The sequence below is a fragment of the Telmatherina bonti genome (genome assembly GCF_933228915.1).
Source record: "Telmatherina bonti genome assembly, chromosome: 14".
Taxonomy (NCBI): Eukaryota; Metazoa; Chordata; class Actinopteri; order Atheriniformes; family Telmatherinidae; genus Telmatherina; species Telmatherina bonti.
The window spans coordinates 11385939-11406824 of record NC_136612.1 but is presented as its reverse complement, the minus strand read 5'-3'; the positions used below and the strand labels follow the sequence as shown (position 1 = coordinate 11406824).

The 20886-nt window shown below is 41.6% G+C and overlaps 2 protein-coding genes across 3 annotated transcripts in view; one reads left to right on the top strand and one right to left on the bottom strand.

Annotated features, from left to right (window-relative positions):
- The window catches only part of caskin1 (CASK interacting protein 1), a 152550-nt gene extending 147529 nt beyond the window's left edge, over nucleotides 1–5021 (bottom strand). The window contains exon 1 of the mRNA XM_079253398.1: nucleotides 4850–5021. Within this exon, the coding sequence (XP_079109524.1) occupies nucleotides 4850–4943 (94 nt within the window). The 5' untranslated portion in view covers nucleotides 4944–5021. The remainder of the gene's footprint in view (nucleotides 1–4849) is intronic.
- A 6378-nt stretch (nucleotides 5022–11399) lies between these two features.
- The window catches only part of LOC306765288 (phosphoribosyl pyrophosphate synthase-associated protein 2), a 34999-nt gene continuing 25512 nt past the window's right edge, over nucleotides 11400–20886 (top strand). Inside the window, exons 1-2 of one of the 2 annotated variants that reach the window (XM_079252696.1) lie at nucleotides 11400–11493; nucleotides 12402–12562. In XM_079252696.1, the coding sequence (XP_079108822.1) occupies nucleotides 12480–12562 (83 nt within the window). In that variant the 5' untranslated portion in view covers nucleotides 11400–11493; nucleotides 12402–12479. Of the gene's footprint in view, nucleotides 11494–12401; nucleotides 12563–20886 lie in introns of those variants that run through there. The other variant, XM_079252697.1, reaches the window with a different exon arrangement.

The following is a 20886-nucleotide window of genomic DNA, read 5'->3' as shown; positions in this document are numbered from 1 at the left end:
TTCGGTCACGACCCACAGCTCATGACCATAGGTGAGGGTAGGAACGTATATCGACTGGTAAATCGAGAGCTTCGCCTTCTGGCTCAGCTCCTTCTTCACCACGACAGACCGGCACAGAGTCCGCATTACTGCAGACGCCACACCGATCCGTCTGTCGATCTCACGCTCCATCCTTCCCTCACTCGTGAACATGACCCCGAGATATTTAAACTCCTCCACTTGAAGCAGGACCTCACTCCCGACCAGGAGAGGAAAGTCCAAACTTTTCCGAACCAGTACCCTCCAGAGTTAATCGCAGCCATTTTAGCCGATGGTTTGGTTCACACGGGGTGCACCACCAGGCAAGTTTATACAAATACACACCTGTTGCCCTGGTAATTACCAGGGCAACAGAACCTTCAAGGCTCAGCGGGGGATGTCTCTCATAAGCAGCCTTGGATTTTACTGATACCAACAGAATAAAAATCTGTTTCTATTCCTCTGATGTGGACTAAGGAAAAGACTGAAGTATTGCTCATGTTCTGTTCAGAGATGGCTTGCAACAAAATGTTGACTTGTAGAGAAAGAAAAGAATCCTATTTAACCCCACAGACAGGGCCAGACTGGTCATCTCGCAGTGCGGCTTTTTTCCTGGTGGATTGAAGCATTTTTATTGGTCTCGCTGGTTCATCAAATTCAGATCGCTGGTGTTTCTTCACGGGACGTCAATGACTTATTCACTGTTGACGTGACTTCGACTGAAACAGTCAAACATGCAACAACTCTGACATTTTCCTGCTAAAGAAGTCTCTCTGTGGAGATTTACGTGGCTTTCTGACCCTCTTGAGTAGTTACGAGTGACGTATGCATAAAATATGAAAACCGTATATTAAACATTGCAGTTGGGAAGATTCATGTTACAAAAGTGGAAACACACTTTACAAATCTTACATCCCAATCTTAGCTCCACACACACACGTCGCCCCTCCGGCAGCACGCACACACAGCTGTCCTTATAGCTCTGTATTTAACACTGAATGACAAACAGCTGAGTGTTTTCCTGCTATTTGTCTGCAACTCTCAGCTATCTGTCATTACCGCCTCGCTGCTTCCATCCAAAAAGAAAGGCCTAAAATCAGGGCTTTATTTTGCTTTGCACAGCCACAACATATTAAGTCAATTTCCTGCCGTTTACGCAAATCAGAAGGTTCAGCGTAATTTTAGAAAGGCAGCACGCTGACAGAGCGGCTGCAGGGACAAACCTCGATCCTGAGTTTAAACAGCTTCAGATGTGCACGATGGTACTTCCCTTCAGAGGTGTACGTTACAGAAAGGTCAAGCGCAGAAGCACAACATGCTCCCATCAGCTGACGATGTGACGAGAACCAGGAGGGATTTTCTGTGTTTACTGAGAAACGAGGGCAGGTTACATATGAGATGTGACACGACTGAGCGAATGCAACCAGAGCTTAAAGTCTAAAGTTAAAGACTTTTCAGTTGAAAAGGACATCAGCTTGTTTTCTTTTATTTTAGTTATTTATTTCAGACAAGTCAACATTACTTATATTCTTCATATGCCTACATATATACTAGGGATATGACGAAATGTTTTTATCCCGATTCAATTCGATTCCAATATTTTGGGTGCCGATTCAATTTAAATTGTGATTCTCAAAATTGTTCAATATTGCTGATTTTTGTAGATTAAAAACAAACAAAAAAAATTATAAAACTTCTCTTTGCTAGGAATTTTTCTTGATTTCAAAGAGGAAAAAACAACCCAGTAGCCAGACCATCATTCTGCTGCTATAATACCCAAGAAGACAAGTAAAAAGATCAATAAAAACAATAAAAATGACTAAAAAATTATAGTGAATTAATTTTATTTATTTGAAAAAAAAAATCTATTTTAAAATTGTGACGCAAAAAAATCCCAATTTTCGATTTTTCGATTCGATTTTCCCCACCCCCAATCTATACACATACCTACATATACCTATACATACGTACTTGCTTACATTCATACATATAGCCTCCAATAATACCCATGTACTCTGTTGACAAGTCTAAGATGTTATATAACAGGTAGGGGTGGGAAAATCAAATCGAAAAATCGGAAATCGGGATTTTTTGCTTTTTTTCAAATAAATAAAATGAATGCACTGTAAAATTTTGGTCATTTTTATTGTTTTTTATTGAGTGTTTTTACTTGTCTTCTTGGGCCTTATCGCAGCTGAATGATGGTCAGTCTACTGTGCTGTTTTTTCCTCATTGAGATGAAGAAAAATGAAGAGCAAAAAAAAAAGTTTTATACATTTTTTTTGTTTTTAATCTACAAAAATCAGCAATATCGGAGAATTGTGAGAATCGCAATTTAAATCGAATCGGCACCCAAACAACTGGAATAGAATCAAATCGGGACAAAAGCATATCATCACAGCCCTAATAATAGGACATAATAAAAGAAACAAGTCTTAAAGTACAAACTGGGATTATAAAAACCAACTCTCTGGCTGCTAAACAAGCCCTTATCATGACTCCTCCACCAACGTGTCCAACAGTTATGAACAAGTAGGAGAGATCTGCAACTCTCCCAGTTACACAAACAGAGTACTGCAAACATAAAAAAAAATACATAAGGTCCCTTTTATGCGATGATTCACAAATCTTACATGACTTATTTTATTCCCATAAGTTCATTAACAACATATCAGGTGCTGAAACTGAGACGATTTATTGTTTAAAAGGAAAATATGAGCTGCTTGTGAATCTGACGGCGCAACACATCCGTGAAAAACACAACTAAAGGCTGGAAAAGTAAAAGTAAATAAAAAAAACAACTGGAAAAGAATTTGACAACCAGTTTGGTTCATTATGTTGGTATGAAAGGAGCATTTCAGAGAGGCAGAGTCTCTCAGATCTAAAGACCTTGAAGTTCCCACCATCTCCAGTGTATAACATGAAAATATTCATACAATTAGAAGGAATCTCTGTGCGCATGGGACAGGCGGAAGTATAAACTGATAATCTTGGGTCCTTCAGGCAGCACAGCATTAAACAGACATGATTCTCGACTGGAAATCACTGAACGGACTCAGGGACACCTCCAGAAGTCTTAATCTGTGAACACAGTTCACCTTGAAGCGCTATTGTTAAAAGAAGATGTGATATTTCAGCAAGTTCCAGAAACAGCCATCTTCCCTTGAACAAAGCTCGTTTAAAATGGTCTGAGGCAACACTGAAAACTGTAATAAAATTTTTTTTTAAAGTTTCAGCTTCACATCAGATATGTTGTTTATGTTCTACTGGGAATAAAATATGGATTTATCAGGTTTATATTTTTACATTTAGCAGCGCGTCCCATCGTTTTTGGGATTGGGGTTTTATCTTAACATGAACATGCTGTAGAAAGGCACGTTACTTCAGGACATAGACTGAGTCGGCACTAAGGTTACATCCAGCCTCCATATTGTTGTGTCACACTATATGTAAACCTCTGAAACGTGGTCCGAAGCTTCCTTTTGACCCGACTGTGATTCATTCAGGGCTGCGTTTACTGAAGTCTGTGATCAGTATTCTGAATTAATTGATTCTGCTCAACATAAAAGTCAGAATAAGCAGCATCACCTGCAGAATCTGCTGCACACCGCCTGTCTGTGCAGCCCACTGCTTTGATTTAATACACACACATGTGTGCTGCATGAAAACCAGTTTGGCTTTTTGTTCATCTGCATTTTATCGCACTAAACAGAAGCCAGAGATGAGCTTCTAGCTTAAGAACACTTAACTGTAGCCTACAGGTTTTTTTGTGATGTGCTCTTGTACATGATGTACTCCACTGAGCTCCGCAGACACTATTTTGGGCACCTGTAGCAGCGGGAGGACTCTTGTGGGGGGAATGCCCGCCTTTTTGCCCTGGATGGCTGGTAGGCTTTAATCCGAGGGGGTTTTCCTGCCCCGCTGTAGCCTTTTAGACTGTTTCTGTGTGCATCACTAATTCCTACTCGCTGTTTGAAGCCATATGCACCACTGAGTCCTGCAGAGTGAGCTTTGCCATCTGCAGCCTTCAGCTGATTTACCGGATTTAATAGCAGACTCATAAAATTCCAATTTTAAGCTGTCGTTTGGAATAATAATAAATAACTCACGCAAAGCTCGGCCTATTCTATGCTGCTATTTGTAATCAGCTGCGGCTCTTCTCATACAAATGAGCCCACCTGCTGTCTGGAGTCGTTCCAGTCAGAGCACAGGTTCACATGCTGCTGGGAAGATGCCTGACTGGAACAAGTGGTGGAGAGAGTCCGGCCATCTGAGCAGATTTAGCTCAATTAGCCAACTTGTTGCACCTGCACCTAAATTTTCCAAATCTTTGCTGTAGATTCCTGCAGCAGCAACAGCTTCCCATCCGATCGATTATCAGCAGAAGCATCGGCAGCCTCTGCTGGGTCATTTATCTGCAGCTTTCTCTGTGTTGCCCACACATTAGAGTGGGCTGTGCAAGAGAAAACACTGCAGGATGGAGGACTCGACGTTGCATAGATGTCTCCATCACGTCTATAATTACAACCTCATTGCAGGTTCACATCCAAAAGCACACATCCAGTCACTCCCTCTTCCACCTCTGCTGCAGTGCACTCAAACTGGGGTCTCCAGATGAGCTATCAGTCTCCAGCCACACCACTAATCTCCCTTCTGGCTCCCCTGACACACTCCCATGTACACACATCTGCATGGGGCCTTGTGGCAGCGAACAGAAAGCGGTAGAGGAAACAGCTTTTTAACTTTACAGTTTAAAGCATCTAGAGTTTTCCATCCAGCTGGATGATGGGGAGGGAGGATGAGGGAGGAAGGGAGGGAGGGGGGGTCTTACTTGCTTTCCCTGGTCGAGGCCTTTGCAGCAGCTTCTGCACGGTGAGCAGGTCCTCGGTCTTCACCGCCTGCAGCAGCTCCTGATCCTTCCCCATCTTCTGAGCAGCTCTAGTCCCGCAGCATCCTTCAGCGCAGCGGCGCTTTCAGCCCAGCCTCACCGGGCGGAGGGTGCGTACCGCGGCCACAAGCTGGCTCCCTCCACCCACCCCCCACCCCACCACCCTGCCTCCCTGGATTCAGATGAGAACCCCCCCACTAGAGCTCTGGCATAGGATGAGGCTGTAACGGAGAGGGAGAAAGGGAGGGATAGACGGTGGGATGGAGGGATGCTCTCGGGTCCCCCCTCCCTCCTCCAGCACCACCCCGCCTCTAGGTGCAGCGCTGCTGGATGGAGACAGGACCGGTGAGGTGCGGGGGAGGAGAGGGAGAGAGGGGGACGACTCCTGGGACGTTCAGGATTCCAGAAACGGAGCGCCTAGGAGGTCCAGAAGCGGTCCGGTTCCCACAACATCTGCCTCCGCGAGAGGCTCGAGCTCGTCGCGAGCCTTGTCAGATGCACCGCCGAGGAGCGGAGACGTTCAGCGGAGCGAAGTGGCGGAAACAAAAAAAGCCTGAAAGGCTCCAGACGCTGTGCGTTAAAAAGCCGTGCGCGCGCGGTGCTCGTCTCTCTCGAGGCTGTGCCGCTCTCGTGCGCTGCGTCGTAAACAGTCCAGCAGCGCTGCTGCTGCCATCGCTCCGCGTGAGCTCGCCTCTATTTGGTAATGATTATTTTCTCTCTCTCTCTCTCTCTCTCTCTCTCTTGCGCGCGCGCGTGTGGGATGGGGAGTTCTCGCGCTCGCTTTCACGCCATCTACAGCTGGCCCAGTTCGTAGCACTAAATGGGCTCGTGCGCTGCAAGTTGGGGGCGGACCAGGAGCGTGGTGCTCCCCCGCCTCCCCTTTTCATCTCTCCGTGTCTCCGTGTCTGTGACTCTCTTTGTCTTTGCTTCCACGGAGAAGCTGCAGGGATTCATCCTGGAAGACACGGAGGAAGGAGAAGCGCGCAGCTCCTCGCGCTGGGCTCATCAGGCCACACACCTTCATCATTGCATCATACCCCCACCAGCCCTCAGAGTTAAGACATCCTGGAGATAAACGCATCAGGCTACAAATAAGTTTTATAATTAAGTAAAACCTGTTAGTTTTATACATTATAAACTCCTGCCAAGTTTACATTAAAGCAGTGGCGGAGCTAGACTTTTACACACAGGGGGCCAGAGAACGACTTGATCAGGGGGGGCATGTACAAAGAAAGAAAAATATTGTGTTCCTCTCTCATGCATATAACTAATGCTGTGATAACATATGTTTTGAGGTACAGTATGTAGAGCTTGATGTGGCATAAAATGGGTCAGCGCTGATATTGAGGTCAGGGTTTGTCTTGGTCTGATATGGGTTCTTACTCTTTACAATAAAGTTGGAATAATCTCCTTCATTCTTCATTCTGTATATGTTCCTAGACAAAATCAGATTGGTTACAGGATACAATTCTTTACATTTTCATGCTGTTAAAAAAAAAATCAGTTAAAAATAAATCTGTGAAATCAACTAGCAACCGTGCTAGCCTCTTGTTTAAATGAAACTGCGGATCATGTAGCACTACCTTTCACTCCATGCATGCTGACACAGTCGTCCTCCAGATTAACTCAGTTGCAGACATTTTTCATTAATTCATTTTTAGGTATGTTTTTGGTTTTATTCCTTTCTGGTGCTCCTTCCAGTCGCTGACTTTGTCTTCCTGCAGGAGGACCATGAGATGCCCTTAATGATTTTGTACAGGTGTATCAGATGGTGAAGAATCTATGATTGGATTGAAGTATTTCCTACGTTGGTGTATTTCTATCTCCTCTTTGTCTTCTGTTTATTTTCCTTTATCTTTCTGTTATCATTCTATCTTTGTTCCGACTTCTTCTCCGGTCAGGTCCAGCAGTACTATGTAAACTCAGTAAAACAAACATTTATGAAAAATAAACAAACGTGCAAAACCAAAACTTAAAATATACTAAGTGAAGATAAGTTAGGCTTGCTCTCACATGTATGATAAAAAAGACCAGTTAGCCATCTTTAGAAGATCTAAAGGAGAAACCTTTTATGAAACAGCTATCAGTCAATTCTTTTTTTTTTATTTGTTTGTTTTTTAGCTAAGTTAACATTTTGTTGAACCATGTATGCTAGCAAACTGGCACTTTATCATTTGAGAGAGCATCAGTTTGCGAACACTCATATGAGCCTCACATTAGCATAGCTTATTGCCATGACCAGTTAGCCACCTTAAGAGGATCTGAAGGACAGACCTTTAATATCAATCATTTTCAAGTGTTATTTCAATTCAATTCAATTCAATTCAGCTTTATTTGTATAACACCACTTCACAACAGTGTTGTCACAGGGCGTATTACATACACATAATTTCAAGCCAATTCCTTCATAGTCTATAATAGAAACCAACTGATTGCATTTATTTATTTGTATAGTTAAATTAGCATCTGCTGCATCATTTATGTGAGTATACTAGCGTTCTGTCACATTTGACAGCATCAGTTTGTTAGCTCTCTCAAATATTAGCTGCACATGACTTTAGCTTAGCACATAGAGCCGTTATTAACCTCTAAAGTTTATGAAGGACAGATCTTTAAACAAATATCTGTCAATTTCAGGTGTTATTTATTTATTTGTATAGCTAAATTAGCATCTGCTGCATCATTTATGTGAGTAAACTAGCCTTCTAGCATATTTGACAGCAGTTTGCTAGCTTTCTCAAATATTAGCTGCACATGACTTTAGCTTAGCACATAGAGCAGTTATTAACCTCTAAAGTTTACGAAGGACTGATCTTTAAACAAATATCTGTCAATTTCAGGTGTTATTTATTCGTATTGCTAAATTAGCATCTGCTGCATCATTTATGTGAGTAGACTAGCAGTGGGTCACATTAGACAGCATCAGTTTGCTAGCACTCTCAAATATTAGCTCTACTTGACTTTAGCTTTGCACAAAGACCAGTTATTAACTTCTACAGAATCTGAAGGACAGATCTTTAGACAAATATCTGTCAATTTCAGTTGTTATTTATTTATTTGTATAGCTAAATTAGCCATCTACTGCATCATTTATGCAAGTAAACTAGCGTTCTAGTACATTTGACAGCAGTTTGCTAGCTCTCTCAAATATTAGCTGCAGATGACTAGCTTAGCACAAAGACTAGTTATTAACCTCTACAGGATCTGAAGGACAGATCTTTAAACAAACATCTGTAATTTCATGGCTATGTTTGGCTAACCTAAGTTAAACATCTACTCCAACAAGTTTGCTCCTCCTAGTTTCTCATGTCGCCATCACTTTTTTTTAATATTTGAAATATCTAGGAAACTTCAAACCTTCCTCCAGATACAGAGCTAATCAATAAAACACATTATTAATCAGAATATCTAATGATTTTCCAATAATTTATTCTATCTTTAAACCTGTCACCATGTCCCCTATAGACCTCATGTGTAAACCACATGCAGCGTATGTTGAGATAACAACAGCAATTAGACAAGAACACATCAGTGAATTTGACCCTGACTTTCACCAGTAAAATCGAATGTGGTTTCGCTCTCTGTCCATCCTCCTGCAGATTTTTACCTCCTCTCCATTGTGTGTGTGGGCAGTGTGCAGTGTTCAGCTGCTGCTCCCTGCCTCCTCCACATATCCACTGAGTTATGTAAGAACACTGAAGAGTCGCCCATATGGTACTGAGAGAGTATTTATAAATCTGTCTAATGAAAGAGCACCTCACTACTCTGGAACTGTGTTAAAAAGACTTACTTTTATATCACTTGTTTCCATCACCACTTTTTTCATGTAATTGTTCTTCTGGTTTAGCCAGACAAGAACAGAGATTTTATAAGGCAGACACCAGTATTGTCAATATCAGTACTGATACCAACGCCGATAACAACACCAACACAAACAGTAGCGATACTACTGATACCAATACTTTCTAATAAGTGAGTTGGGATACATTATCTTTATGCTAAATCTGGTTCTTTTCCATTATATTTAGATGTTTTGGTCATTTTTCTTCTGGATTATAATTTAGATAAAACCTTTGGCATAATTCAGGAAATACAGAAACATGGTTCAAAAACTAATTTTAATTTAACATTGAAAATAACAGCACAAAAGAGTTATTCTTAATCAAATATAATCAGTTTTGTTGTATTAAATGTATTATTTCTAAAGCGCACGAGATAAATCTATTACAAATCAATTATGTTAGTGTTGCAACATAATTTATGCTTTTTTTGTTGGATAAAGTAAGACATCACAATTTGCACTTGAAAAATTAATTAATTAAAATAAATCCCTAATGCCAAAGTTGACTAAAATTTTAGTTTTAACAAACTTATTCATCTAAATATTCCCTGCCATGATGTAAGGTCTCTCCTGATGGTGGTTTGACTGATTTAAGCAAATGTTGTGTGAGGTTTTTTGCATCATTCAGCATAAATCATCTTTAAAATTCCAGTGAAATGTGTTGTATCGACGTGGATCTGCAGAGACTGAATAGTTAGTGATTACCCAAAAGTTATTCTGATCTGCTTCAGATAAAGCGATTTTGAGGCCAAACAGGCCGACCTTGCTGACAGAGAAAATCAAGATGCCGTGAAGGAGCACCAAACACCAAGGTATGCTATCTTTGGGTTGTTGCTAAAAGTCTTTTAGAACAACTGCATTAGCTGTGTTTACCTGTTTTATTAAAACAGTTACATAATGCTAAAGAAACAAGTTGACAACAGTGTAGCACTGATAGAAGCATATTGTATTAAAACCTGCTCAACTCTGTGTCATCACACACATAATAAGGAAATAAAACAGGACTGATTGAACGAAAGCAAGAGTCTGCCTCCTTCATTTACAGGACAGATTTGTCTAAAGTCATGATGGCTACACACTCAGATCAAACTGATATCTAACTATTCAAAGTTAGATTTGTTAATGATTTGAAGCCAGAGTCCTTTTATTAACAAGAAGAATTGAAATTTGGAGGGTTGTAAAAACATATAACAAACACACACTGCCCTCAAGTGGCAAAACCCAAAGCATACAATCCAAAAATAAGGACTGACACGTCCTGATACTGAATTTTGTTCGTTTTTACACAAATAATCCGGTTACTAAAAGAATGATGAGTTAGTTCAGTATTTTTATCTTTGCTCAAGTAAATGAAGTGTTGTCCCCTTCTCTAAATCTCCAATCAGACACTGCCAAGACGGCATTGTGGATCAAAATCCACTGGTACTCTTGAAGGTTTATCCTTCCATATATTTTAACAGGATTTCCAAAACCACTGGTTGAAATGCTGCTCCATACATCAACAGAGCCCACATTGTTTTCTCCAGATGGCTTCTTACATTTACTCTTATCTGCCTCTCTTGAGCTGCATGTGAGAAAGAAATACTGTATCTCACTATAGAAGACCCGAAAAAGCAGCCATAGTCCAAAACCAGGCCGTCAGAAAATCTGTAGGAATGTTGATCAAGATCACTTTGAAAGATTACAAGAAAATTCTTTCTTTTTTTCTTTAAAAGAACTTTATGGCTCAATGTTGCTCGAGAAACTTGTAAAATACCATATATACGACATACAACATGGCTTTGTGAGGTGATATTATGCTCCAAGTTTATTAATAGCAATCAAATAACAAAACATACTTTAAAACTATTGCTCACGGTCCAGAGGCGCCGCCAGGAATTTTTTGGCCCCATGAAAGACAATGGCACAGACCCCACCACTTGGATGGCAAATTTTAAATTTTTGTTTTTTCTTCAATTACTTCAAGCTGATTAAAAAAAAAAAAAAAAAAGGAAAAAAAATTCATGGGAATAATAAAGATCTAGGGCTGTGTTTAACCTTTTACGGGGCAAGTAACTATCTTTGATCACTTTGTTTCCTTTCATATTCAGCATGAAACTTTTTTTTTTTTGTTTTTTTTTTTTGTTAATGTAACAACAGAATTGAGGTCTTGGTCCAGAAGGACAATTTTAGGTTAAAATTTCTAATTTGAAGGTATTTCTTTGAGTGCCCTATAAAGGGTTAGATCACAGTGCATACATTTAACTAGGTTATTTTAATATAAATGGTTTATCAGTTGATATTACTGCTATATTTTATTACAACTTTGGAAAAAGTATTTTTATTTTTAATGAAGGTTTAATGATTATATTATATAGTTTGTACATCTCTTTGGGCCCCTATCAAGTCATGGGGCCCTAAGAATCTTCCTGACTCCACCCCCCCGCCCCCATATGGCGCCTCTGCTCAGGGCACTAATTTCCGAAGTTTTACAAATAATCCCTGATATTTACGGATTTTCTTAGCAGAACGTAAATACATCTCAAGCCCCCCCCCCCCCCCCCCCCCCCCCCCCCCCCCCCCCCCCCCCCCCCGCCCCCCGTTCGTTTCTCCTCGGCTCTTGATTGGCTGACGCGCACGTCCATCAAAGAGAGAACGTCACAGCGTCAGACAGTCGGAGTGAGAGGAGCAGGTTGAGAAGAGTCGGGCGTTTGCATAGTCAAATACGGTTGGTTGCAGGTTGTAACCGGACTTAAAACACAAGCTGGTGAGGAGCTGTTGTATTGGTTTGTTTCCATTTTTATTATTCAATGCGACTCATGTCTTCTAATTAGAGAAAGCTGCTCTCCGACGCGTGAAAAATCAGGCGATTATTTCCAGCGAGTTATCGCGTTAGTTCTCGCATGTTCACGTTAGCTCGCCGCTATCTCATGATGCTACTCCCAAACATCACACATCCCCTGCCATTTACTAGGCTTAATAAGTTTACTTCATTCTTTTAGTAGTCACTGACACCATATAGACATAATATACGGATTTATATATTAATGTACGTATTTGGAAGCTTTTAAACGTAACGTAATGAGCAAATTCCTAGGTTGTCCGGCTAGCTTAGCAAGAAGCGGCTAATGTCGTGACTATCATGTTGATAATAAACCTAAAATATAAACAGTGTAATATAGTTTATAAAACAGGACGGTGACTGCCTAAAACAATAAATAATTATATATGTAACTTGTGAACAGTAGTTCTTCCAGACTAGTCCATCTATTTGCACATGGCATATGATTTTAGCCCAGCCTTGTTGTTTGCATTGTGTTGGTGGTCTTAAATCTATAGCATTTGGCCTTAAAACTTATTTCTGCTTTATAAATGCCTAATAAATTACTTAATGTGATCCAGCACTTTAATAAAGCTGTAATACTGATAGATGATCTAAAGAATTCCTGTTCAGAGCTCATGTTATCATACTTGTAACCTTTGGAGTTAATTCCACACATTCCTCACATGAGGTCTGTTTAAAGACTTAAATAGGTTAAAAAAGAGTCAATACAGCCCTGAAGTGTCACATGCCTCTGTGAATGATCCAATATGTGTTTCCTGTTCTGCTGTGGTAGCTCTGAAAGTTGATGTTTGTTTTTTTAAGGAAGTGTTTCTCTTCTCTGTCCGCTACAGGAAGGTCTCAGTGCAGCGTGGGTGCCCAGGGATCCACTGCCTGAGTGTGGAGAGAGCAGCGGCCGAGACCCCAAAGACATGAACCACACCAAGGGTGGCTTGGTTATCTTCACTGCCAACTCGCACCCCTCGAGTCGCGAGTTGGGGAAGCGGATTTCAGAGTGAGTACAGCTGATGCGTTAAGCTGCTACGCTGTGCTTCTGGAGTTAGAGCTCGTTGGTTTTTCGAAAGCATGGTGCTGATGGTGTGGCATATAGAGCACAGGCGTCAAACTCCAGTCCTCGAGGGCCGGTAGCCTGAAGGTTTTTGTTGTCTCCACGCTCCAACACACCTGAGCAAAACTTAAAAACAGGTTGACAAGAAGCTGCTGGATGCATTTGATTCGGATCAGCTGCGTTGGTAGAGGGAAACAACAAAAACCTGCTGGATACCGGCTCTTGAGGACGGGAGTTTGACACCGCTGATACAGATGATGAAGAGACGACAAGGTGAGGGACACACCTGGAACTGAGGGAAGAGTAGGTGATTTGTAGAACAAAGGGTGAGATAACGGCGAGACATAAGAAAACAAAGATGGGATGGTATTTTCATTCCAGAGGTGAGTTTGATGAGTTCAGTAGAGGAGATAAAGAAGAACCGAGACGTGGACTGGGTGGGGGTGCAAGAAGGAGGGGTGGAGTGGGGACAGCGTGAGGTTGTAAATACTGTTGATTTTATCCTGGAAAAAAGACGGAAGGACAGTGAATTTGTCGAACTCCTGGGTTGGAGGAGCTTGTTTATTGTTGAGAAGAGAGCTTTGGGGTTGAGTGGTTGAGCTGTCGTAGTCGGACCAAGTCATGGAACCTTGTAGGCTTGAAGGTGTCCTCTGAGTCCAGTTTTCTTGAAGCGTATCAAGCTGTCGCTTACAGGACTTCCGCTTATGAAGCTGAGGAGTGTGAGAGTGGTTGAGACTGACTTAGTTCAAATGGAAGCCAGACAGGTGGACTGTCAGATGGAGGGAAGGGAGTTGTTGATTTCAGAGAGAACTGAATGGAGAGGAGATTTCTGATAGAGATGACGTGCTTCTTGTTTGAGACGGGGACGTCGATGTCCAGGATGACAGCCAGGTGATCAGAGATACGATGATCGATTGTTAGAAGTTGGTGAATTATGGTCCAGCAGAACAGACCAGGTCCATAATGTGGCCATGGCTGTGTGTGGAAGAGCTGACATGTTAAGTGAAGTTTTGTGCAGCTGCGTAAATTTAGCGGCTGATTTCAAGCTGGAGTTTGATGTGGAAGCCGACATCACCAAGGGGGAGAACAGACGGTGAAATAGCACATAACTGGGATGAATACTTGTCTTCCCAGGCTATAACCAGTTGTTTTATTTATTCATTTATTCATTTATAGAGATAAGTCAGTCACTTAATCTGGTCTCCAGAGAGAAATTGCTCTCACAATGATTGCAAATCTAGATTACCTGATGTAGAAATGTGAGTGAGTTTAGGTGTTTGTAAAATTGTTTAGATCCACACAGGAAAATTAAAAAGTTTAGATGCGTGCAAGCAGATTTTTTTCCCTCAACCACGTGGATGTGATTGTCTTGTGTTTGTTTTTGTTTTTTTGTCCAGACATGGTCAGACACGAATAGATCAGCTTTAGTATGTTTGAAGAGTTTAGAAACATTTTTTCATACCTTGATGTTTCTCAGTTCCACAAATGCATGATGTGTTTAAGTGCTGCTTAAAAGTTGGGCCATCTGGATTTCAGTGTTATCGTCCTCTATACTTCAAAGTGGGAAGGAAGGTTCTGGAAATAGCATTAAATATAATGTTCTGTGTGCAGACTATGAGCCACAAAGCTTATCATACATTCTCCTGCATTACAGCAGATGTACATAACTGTCCAGCCTTAAAACCGTGTTTCTGACTCAAACTGATGGGATGGGGACATTAGCTGTGTTAATCACTACTGTAAAAATATAAATAGCACAATTAAAAAAGGGTGTAATGGAAACATTTTGAAAAAAAAAACCCTCTCAATATCACTAAAGTTTTTTATGCTTTCACGAGGAGGTATTTATGAGGTTTCAATATAGAATTATATGGAAAAAAAAGTGTAATGGAAACCCAATTTTGGCATTTAGGCAACCTTGGAGATGACGTATGGGGTCATGTGACCAGTTCGTTTTTGGTAAAGATAGTGCATGCGGTATGAACATAGACTGTATCTAAAAGATGGGCGGAACCTCCGTGACGTCACCCGTAGGTTTCTGAAGAGCTGAATTGAAGCTCGGTGGGCGGTTCCTACCATCGCCATCTTGGTAGGGGCATGCGTGGCGTCTAACCCGGAAAATACATATATGGGCAAGGAGGTGGAGCTGAGAAGGGGGCTGTGAGCGTCATGGTGGATGATTGACATAGAGCGAACTCCAAGCTTTCTGTAGCTAAGAGCTAACCGAGCTAACCTGGAGATAACGGGAGCAAACCAGCTAACGGAGGTAAGCGGGCTAAAGCTAAGTCATGTTAACCGGCTAAAAACCGCAGTTGTTCTACGTTCTTCTGACTTGAGGCGGGAGATCAGGTACCTGTCAATCAAAGGGACACGCCACTAAATATGCTCAATTTTGAGATTAAATTACTTTTAAACAGAGGAGTTATGAAAAAATTCAGTCCCCCCACAGTTGTCATGAAAGTAAACCAGACCTATTAAACCTAAAATGGATTTATGAACCAGGCTGTAAACATGTTTATTTCTGCTGTGAAGTTGGCCTTTTTAACGTAGGAGTCTATGGGGATTTATTGTGTTGGAGCCCCTAGTGGATGAAGGGGGAACTGCAGTTTTATGCTCTTCTGCATAGGCTTCACTTTTAACCGCCGGAGGCTCCGTCCATCTTTCATATATGGTTTATGGGTATGACGCAAATAGCAAAATGCGGAGTTTTATAATGAATTTAAAGGGAAAATGAGGTAGAAGGGCTTGAAAAGGTCGTAGCAAATCCTCCGCAGCAAGAAGAAAACTCCAGGATAGTGCTACGTGGCTAACTTGAATTAGCAGCAGTTCACTGTTCAATGGAAACTCCAGCAAATTGCATTTTTATTTTGTTGAAAATTTACAAATATCACTTTTACTATGAGAAAAACTCTAACGGAAGCGCAGCTATGGATTATGTCTGTATATCCTGCAGCGTCCCGGACGTGTGAAACTGCGCTTTGAAATTTTTCATTGTCACTTTTCAGCAACATTTCTCATTATTTTTCATGTCTCACACATGCTACTGTTTTTTTTTTTTGTTTTTTTTTAACGTGTACAATAGCTGATGAATCAAAGAAATGCAAGAGGACAGAGGAACAGATAAGACGAGTCAACGTAGGACTGACTTTTATTTACTGGAGAGATCTCAGAGAAGAGACCGGATGCAAGATGGATGCTAAGTTAGGAAGCATAAAAGTTCAGTACTTTGGCTTTAAAGGCATTTAAATGATTGTTTTCTAAACGGAGCAATGCAGGCAGCGTGTAATTAAAATAATAATTAAATTTCCATCTATTTTACTAATTAATTTTATTACCATTCACATGTTTCTTCATGTGTCAGACTTAGCTTAAAAAATCAACAGGAACATCTAGAAATATTAGTTTTAAGATCAAATGTTTTTAAAAATAGAAAAAAATGTTAAAAATGGCCGACTTGTCCGCTGAACGTTGTCGTCTTGAAGGAGCAGATCTGATGTTTCTATTCATCGAAGTGTAAACAAACAACTTTTAAACTCATATTGTTGTTTTCTCTCCAGAGAATATGTTTTCTCTGTGTTTCTTCAAAGCAAGCTGTAGCTGCAGCTCTAAAATGACTTCATCTGTACGTGTAAGGCAGTTTTTACATGCAGCTTTTAAACTGGCTGCATGGCATACAGTCATGTACACAGCGAGATGCTTTCACTAAAAATAGTCCCAGCAAGACTGTTCACATCCTGCAGCTCAGTATCAGAATTCAACACACACATTGTTTAAAAGATCCTGCAGAGTATTTTAGTTGGAAACAGATAGTTGTTTCTGACAATATGACGTCCTGATGAGTCACTTAACCCAGAAACTGGGCGACACTTCTCTCAAAACACACATTAATGTTGTTTTTGTGAGTTAAAAGGAGTAAATGACCCATTAAAAATGTTTTCTTCCAGCTAAGAAAATATAATGAAATGGAAAATACGTTGTTAATCCCAATGAATAAATAAATAAATAAATAACAACTCAGACAGCGCAGACCTCCACCAGGCAGCAGATTTCCACTCATACTGTGATTTCCACCCTGATCCAGTCCAACATTCATGTTACATGGATACACTATTAGATTCCCAGACACACCAATACTGAGTCCACTGTGTCTTGGCTTTTATTGTGATGTTTGTTGCATGTTTATATCTTCATTTGTTCCAGTGATGAAAAGTAGTTCCTGTTCTGGATGGTAGCATCCAGAATGTTGTTCCTGTTCTGGATGGTGGAATCCAGAATGTTGTTCCTGTTCTGGATGGTAGTATCCAGAATGTTGTTCCTGTTCTGGGTGGTAGCATCCAAAATGTTGTTCCTGTTCTGGATGGATAGTATCCAGAATGTTGTTCCTGTTCTGGATGGTAGCATCCAGAATGTTGTTCCTGTTCTGGGTGGTAGCATCCAAAATGTTGTTCCTGTTCTGGATGGGTAGTATCCAGAATGTTGTTCCTGTTCTGGATGGTAGCATCCAGAATGTTGTTCCTGTTCTGGATGGTAGCATCCAGAATGTTGTTCCTGTTCTGGATGGATAGTATCCACAATGTTGTTCCTGTTCTGGATGGATAGTATCCACAATGTTGTTCCTGTTCTGGATGGTAGCATCCAGAATGTTGTTCCTGTTCTGGATGGTAGCATCCAGAATGTTGTTCCTGTTCTGGATGGGTAGTATCCACAATGTTGTTCCTGTTCTGGATGGTAGCATCCAGAATGTTGTTCCTGTTCTGGATGGTAGCATCCAGAATGTTGTTCCTGTTCTGGATGGATAGTATCCACAATGTTGTTCCTGTTCTGGATGGTAGCATCCACAATGTTGTTCCTGTTCTGGATGGTAGCATCCACAATGTTGTTCCTGTTCTGGATGGTAGCATCCACAATGTTGTTCCTGTTCTGGATGGGTAGTATCCAGAATGTTGTTCCTGTTCTGGATGGGTAGTATCCAAAATGTTGTTACTGTTCTGGATGGGTAGCATCCACAATGTTGTTACTGTTCTGGATGGTAGCATCCACAATGTTGTTCCTGTTCTGGATGGTAGCATCCACAATGTTGTTCCTGTTCTGGATGGGTAGTATCCACAATGTTGTTCCTGTTCTGGATGGTAGCATCCAGAATGTTGTTCCTGTTCTGGATGTTAGCATCCAGAATGTTGTTCCTGTTCTGGATGTTAGCATCCAGAATGTTGTTCCTGTTCTGGATGGTAGCATCCAGAATGTTGTTCCTGTTCTGGATGGTAGCATCCAGAATGTTGTTCCTGTTCTGGATGGGTAGCATCCAGAATTTTGCTCCTGTTATGGATGGTAGCATCCAGAATGTTGTTCCTGTTCTGGATGGGTAGTATCCACAATGTTGTTCCTGTTCTGGATGGGTAGTATCCACAATGTTGTTCCTGTTCTGGATGGTAGCATCCACAATGTTGTTCCTGTTCTATATGGTAGCATCCACAATGTTGTTCCTGTTCTGGATGGTAGCATCCACAATGTTGTTCCTGTTCTGGATGGTAGCATCCAGAATGTTGTTCCTGTTCTGGATGGTAGCATCCAGAATGTTGTTCCTGTCCTGGATGGGTAGTATCCAGAATGTTGTTCCTGTTCTGGATGGTAGCATCCAGAATGTTGTTCCTGTTCTGGATGGTAGTATCCAGAATGTTGTTCCTGTTCTGGATGGGTAGTATCCAGAATGTTATTCCTGGTCTGGATGGTAGCATCCAGAATGTTGTTCCTGTTCTGGATGGTAGCATCCAGAATGTTGTTCCTGTTCTGGATGGGTAGTATCCAGAATGTTGTTCCTGTTCTGGATGGGTAGTATCCAGAATGTTGTTCCTGTTCTGGATGGGTAGTATCCAGAATGTTGTTCCTGTTCTGGATGGGTAGTATCCAGAATGTTGTTCCTGTTCTGGATGGTAGCATCCAGAATGTTGTTCCTGTTCTGGATGGTAGCATCCAGAATGTTGTTCCTGTTCTGGATGGTAGCATCCAGAATGTTGTTCCTGTTCTGGATGGTAGCATCCAGAATGTTGTTCCTGTCCTGGATGGGTAGTATCCAGAATGTTGTTCCTGTTCTGGATGGTAGCATCCAGAATGTTGTTCCTGTTCTGGATGGTAGTATCCAGAATGTTGTTCCTGTTCTGGATGGGTAGTATCCAGAATGTTATTCCTGGTCTGGATGGTAGCATCCAGAATGTTGTTCCTGTTCTGGATGGTAGCATCCAGAATGTTGTTCCTGTTCTGGATGGTAGCATCCAGAATGTTGTTCCTGTCCTGGATGGGTAGTATCCAGAATGTTGTTCCTGTTCTGGATGGTAGCATCCAGAATGTTGTTCCTGTTCTGGATGGTAGTATCCAGAATGTTGTTCCTGTTCTGGATGGGTAGTATCCAGAATGTTATTCCTGGTCTGGATGGTAGCATCCAGAATGTTGTTCCTGTTCTGGATGGTAGTATCCAGAATGTTGTTCCTGTTCTGGATGGGTAGTATCCACAATGTTGTTCCTGTTCTGGATGGGTAGTATCCACAATGTTGTTCCTGTTCTGGATGGGTAGTATCCAGAATGTTGTTCCTGTTCTGGATGGGTAGTATCCACAATGTTGTTCCTGTTCTGGATGGGTAGTATCCACAATGTTGTTCCTGTTCTGGATGGGTAGTATCCACAATGTTGTTCCTGTTCTGGATGGGTAGTATCCACAATGTTGTTCCTGTTCTGGATGGGTAGTATCCACAATGTTGTTCCTGTTCTGGATGGGTAGTATCCACAATGTTGTTCCTGTTCTGGATGGGTAGTATCCACAATGTTGTTCCTGTTCTGGATGGGTAGTATCCACAATGTTGTTCCTGTTCTGGATGGGTAGTATCCACAATGTTGTTCCTGTTCTGGATGGGTAGTATCCACAATGTTGTTCCTGTTCTGGATGGGTAGTATCCACAATGTTGTTCCTGTTCTGGATGTTAGCATCCACAATGTTGTTCCTGTTCTGGATGGTAGCATCCACAATGTTGTTCCTGTTCTGGATGGTAGCATCCAGAATGTTGTTCCTGTTCTGGATGGTAGCATCCAGAATTTTGTTCCTGTTCTGGATGGGTAGTATCCACAATGTTGTTCCTGTTCTGGATGGGTAGTATCCACAATGTGTTTCCTGTTCTGGATGGGTAGTATCCACAATGTTGTTCCTGTTCTGGATGGTAGCATCCAGAATGTTGTTCCTTTTCTGGATGGTAGCATCCAGAATGTTGTTCCTGTTCTGGATGGTAGCATCCAGAATGTTGTTCCTGTTCTGGATGGGTAGTATCCACAATGTTGTTCCTGTTCTGGATGGGTAGTATCCACAATGTTGTTCCTGTTCTGGATGGGTAGCATCCACAATGTTGTTCCTGTTCTGGATGGTAGCATCCACAATGTTGTTCCTGTTCTGGATGGTAGCATCCACAATGTTGTTCCTGTTCTGGATGGTAGCATCCACAATGTTGTTCCTGTTCTGGATGGTAGCATCCAGAATTTTGTTCCTGTTCTGGATGGGTAGTATCCACAATGTTGTTCCTGTTCTGGATGGGTAGTATCCAGAATGTTGTTCCTGTTCTGGATGGTAGTATCCACAATGTTGTTCCTGTTCTGGATGGGTAGTATCCACAATGTTGTTCCTGTTCTGGATGGTAGCATCCAGAATGTTGTTCCTGTTCTGGATGGTAGCATCCAGAATGTTGTTCCTGTTCTGGATGGTAGCATCCAGAATGTTGTTCCTGTTCTGGATGGTAGCATCCAGAATGTTGTTCCTGTTCTGGATGGGTAGTATCCACAATGTTGTTCCTGTTCTGGATGGGTAGCATCCACAATGTTGTTCCTGTTCTGGATGGGTAGCATCCACAATGTTGTTCCTGTTCTGGATGGTAGCATCCACAATGTTGTTCCTGTTCTGGATGGTAGCATCCACAATGTTGTTCCTGTTCTGGATGGTAGCATCCACAATGTTGTTCCTGTTCTGGATGGTAGCATCCACAATGTTGTTCCTGTTCTGGATGGTAGCATCCACAATGTTGTTCCTGTTCTGGATGGTAGCATCCACAATGTTGTTCCTGTTCTGGATGGTAGCATCCACAATGTTGTTCCTGTTCTGGATGGGTAGCATCCAGAATGTTGTTCCTGTTCTGGATGGGTAGTATCCAGAATGTTGTTCCTGGTCTGGATGGTAGCATCCAGAATGTTGTTCCTGGTCTGGATGGGTAGTATCCACAATGTTGTTCCTGTTCTGG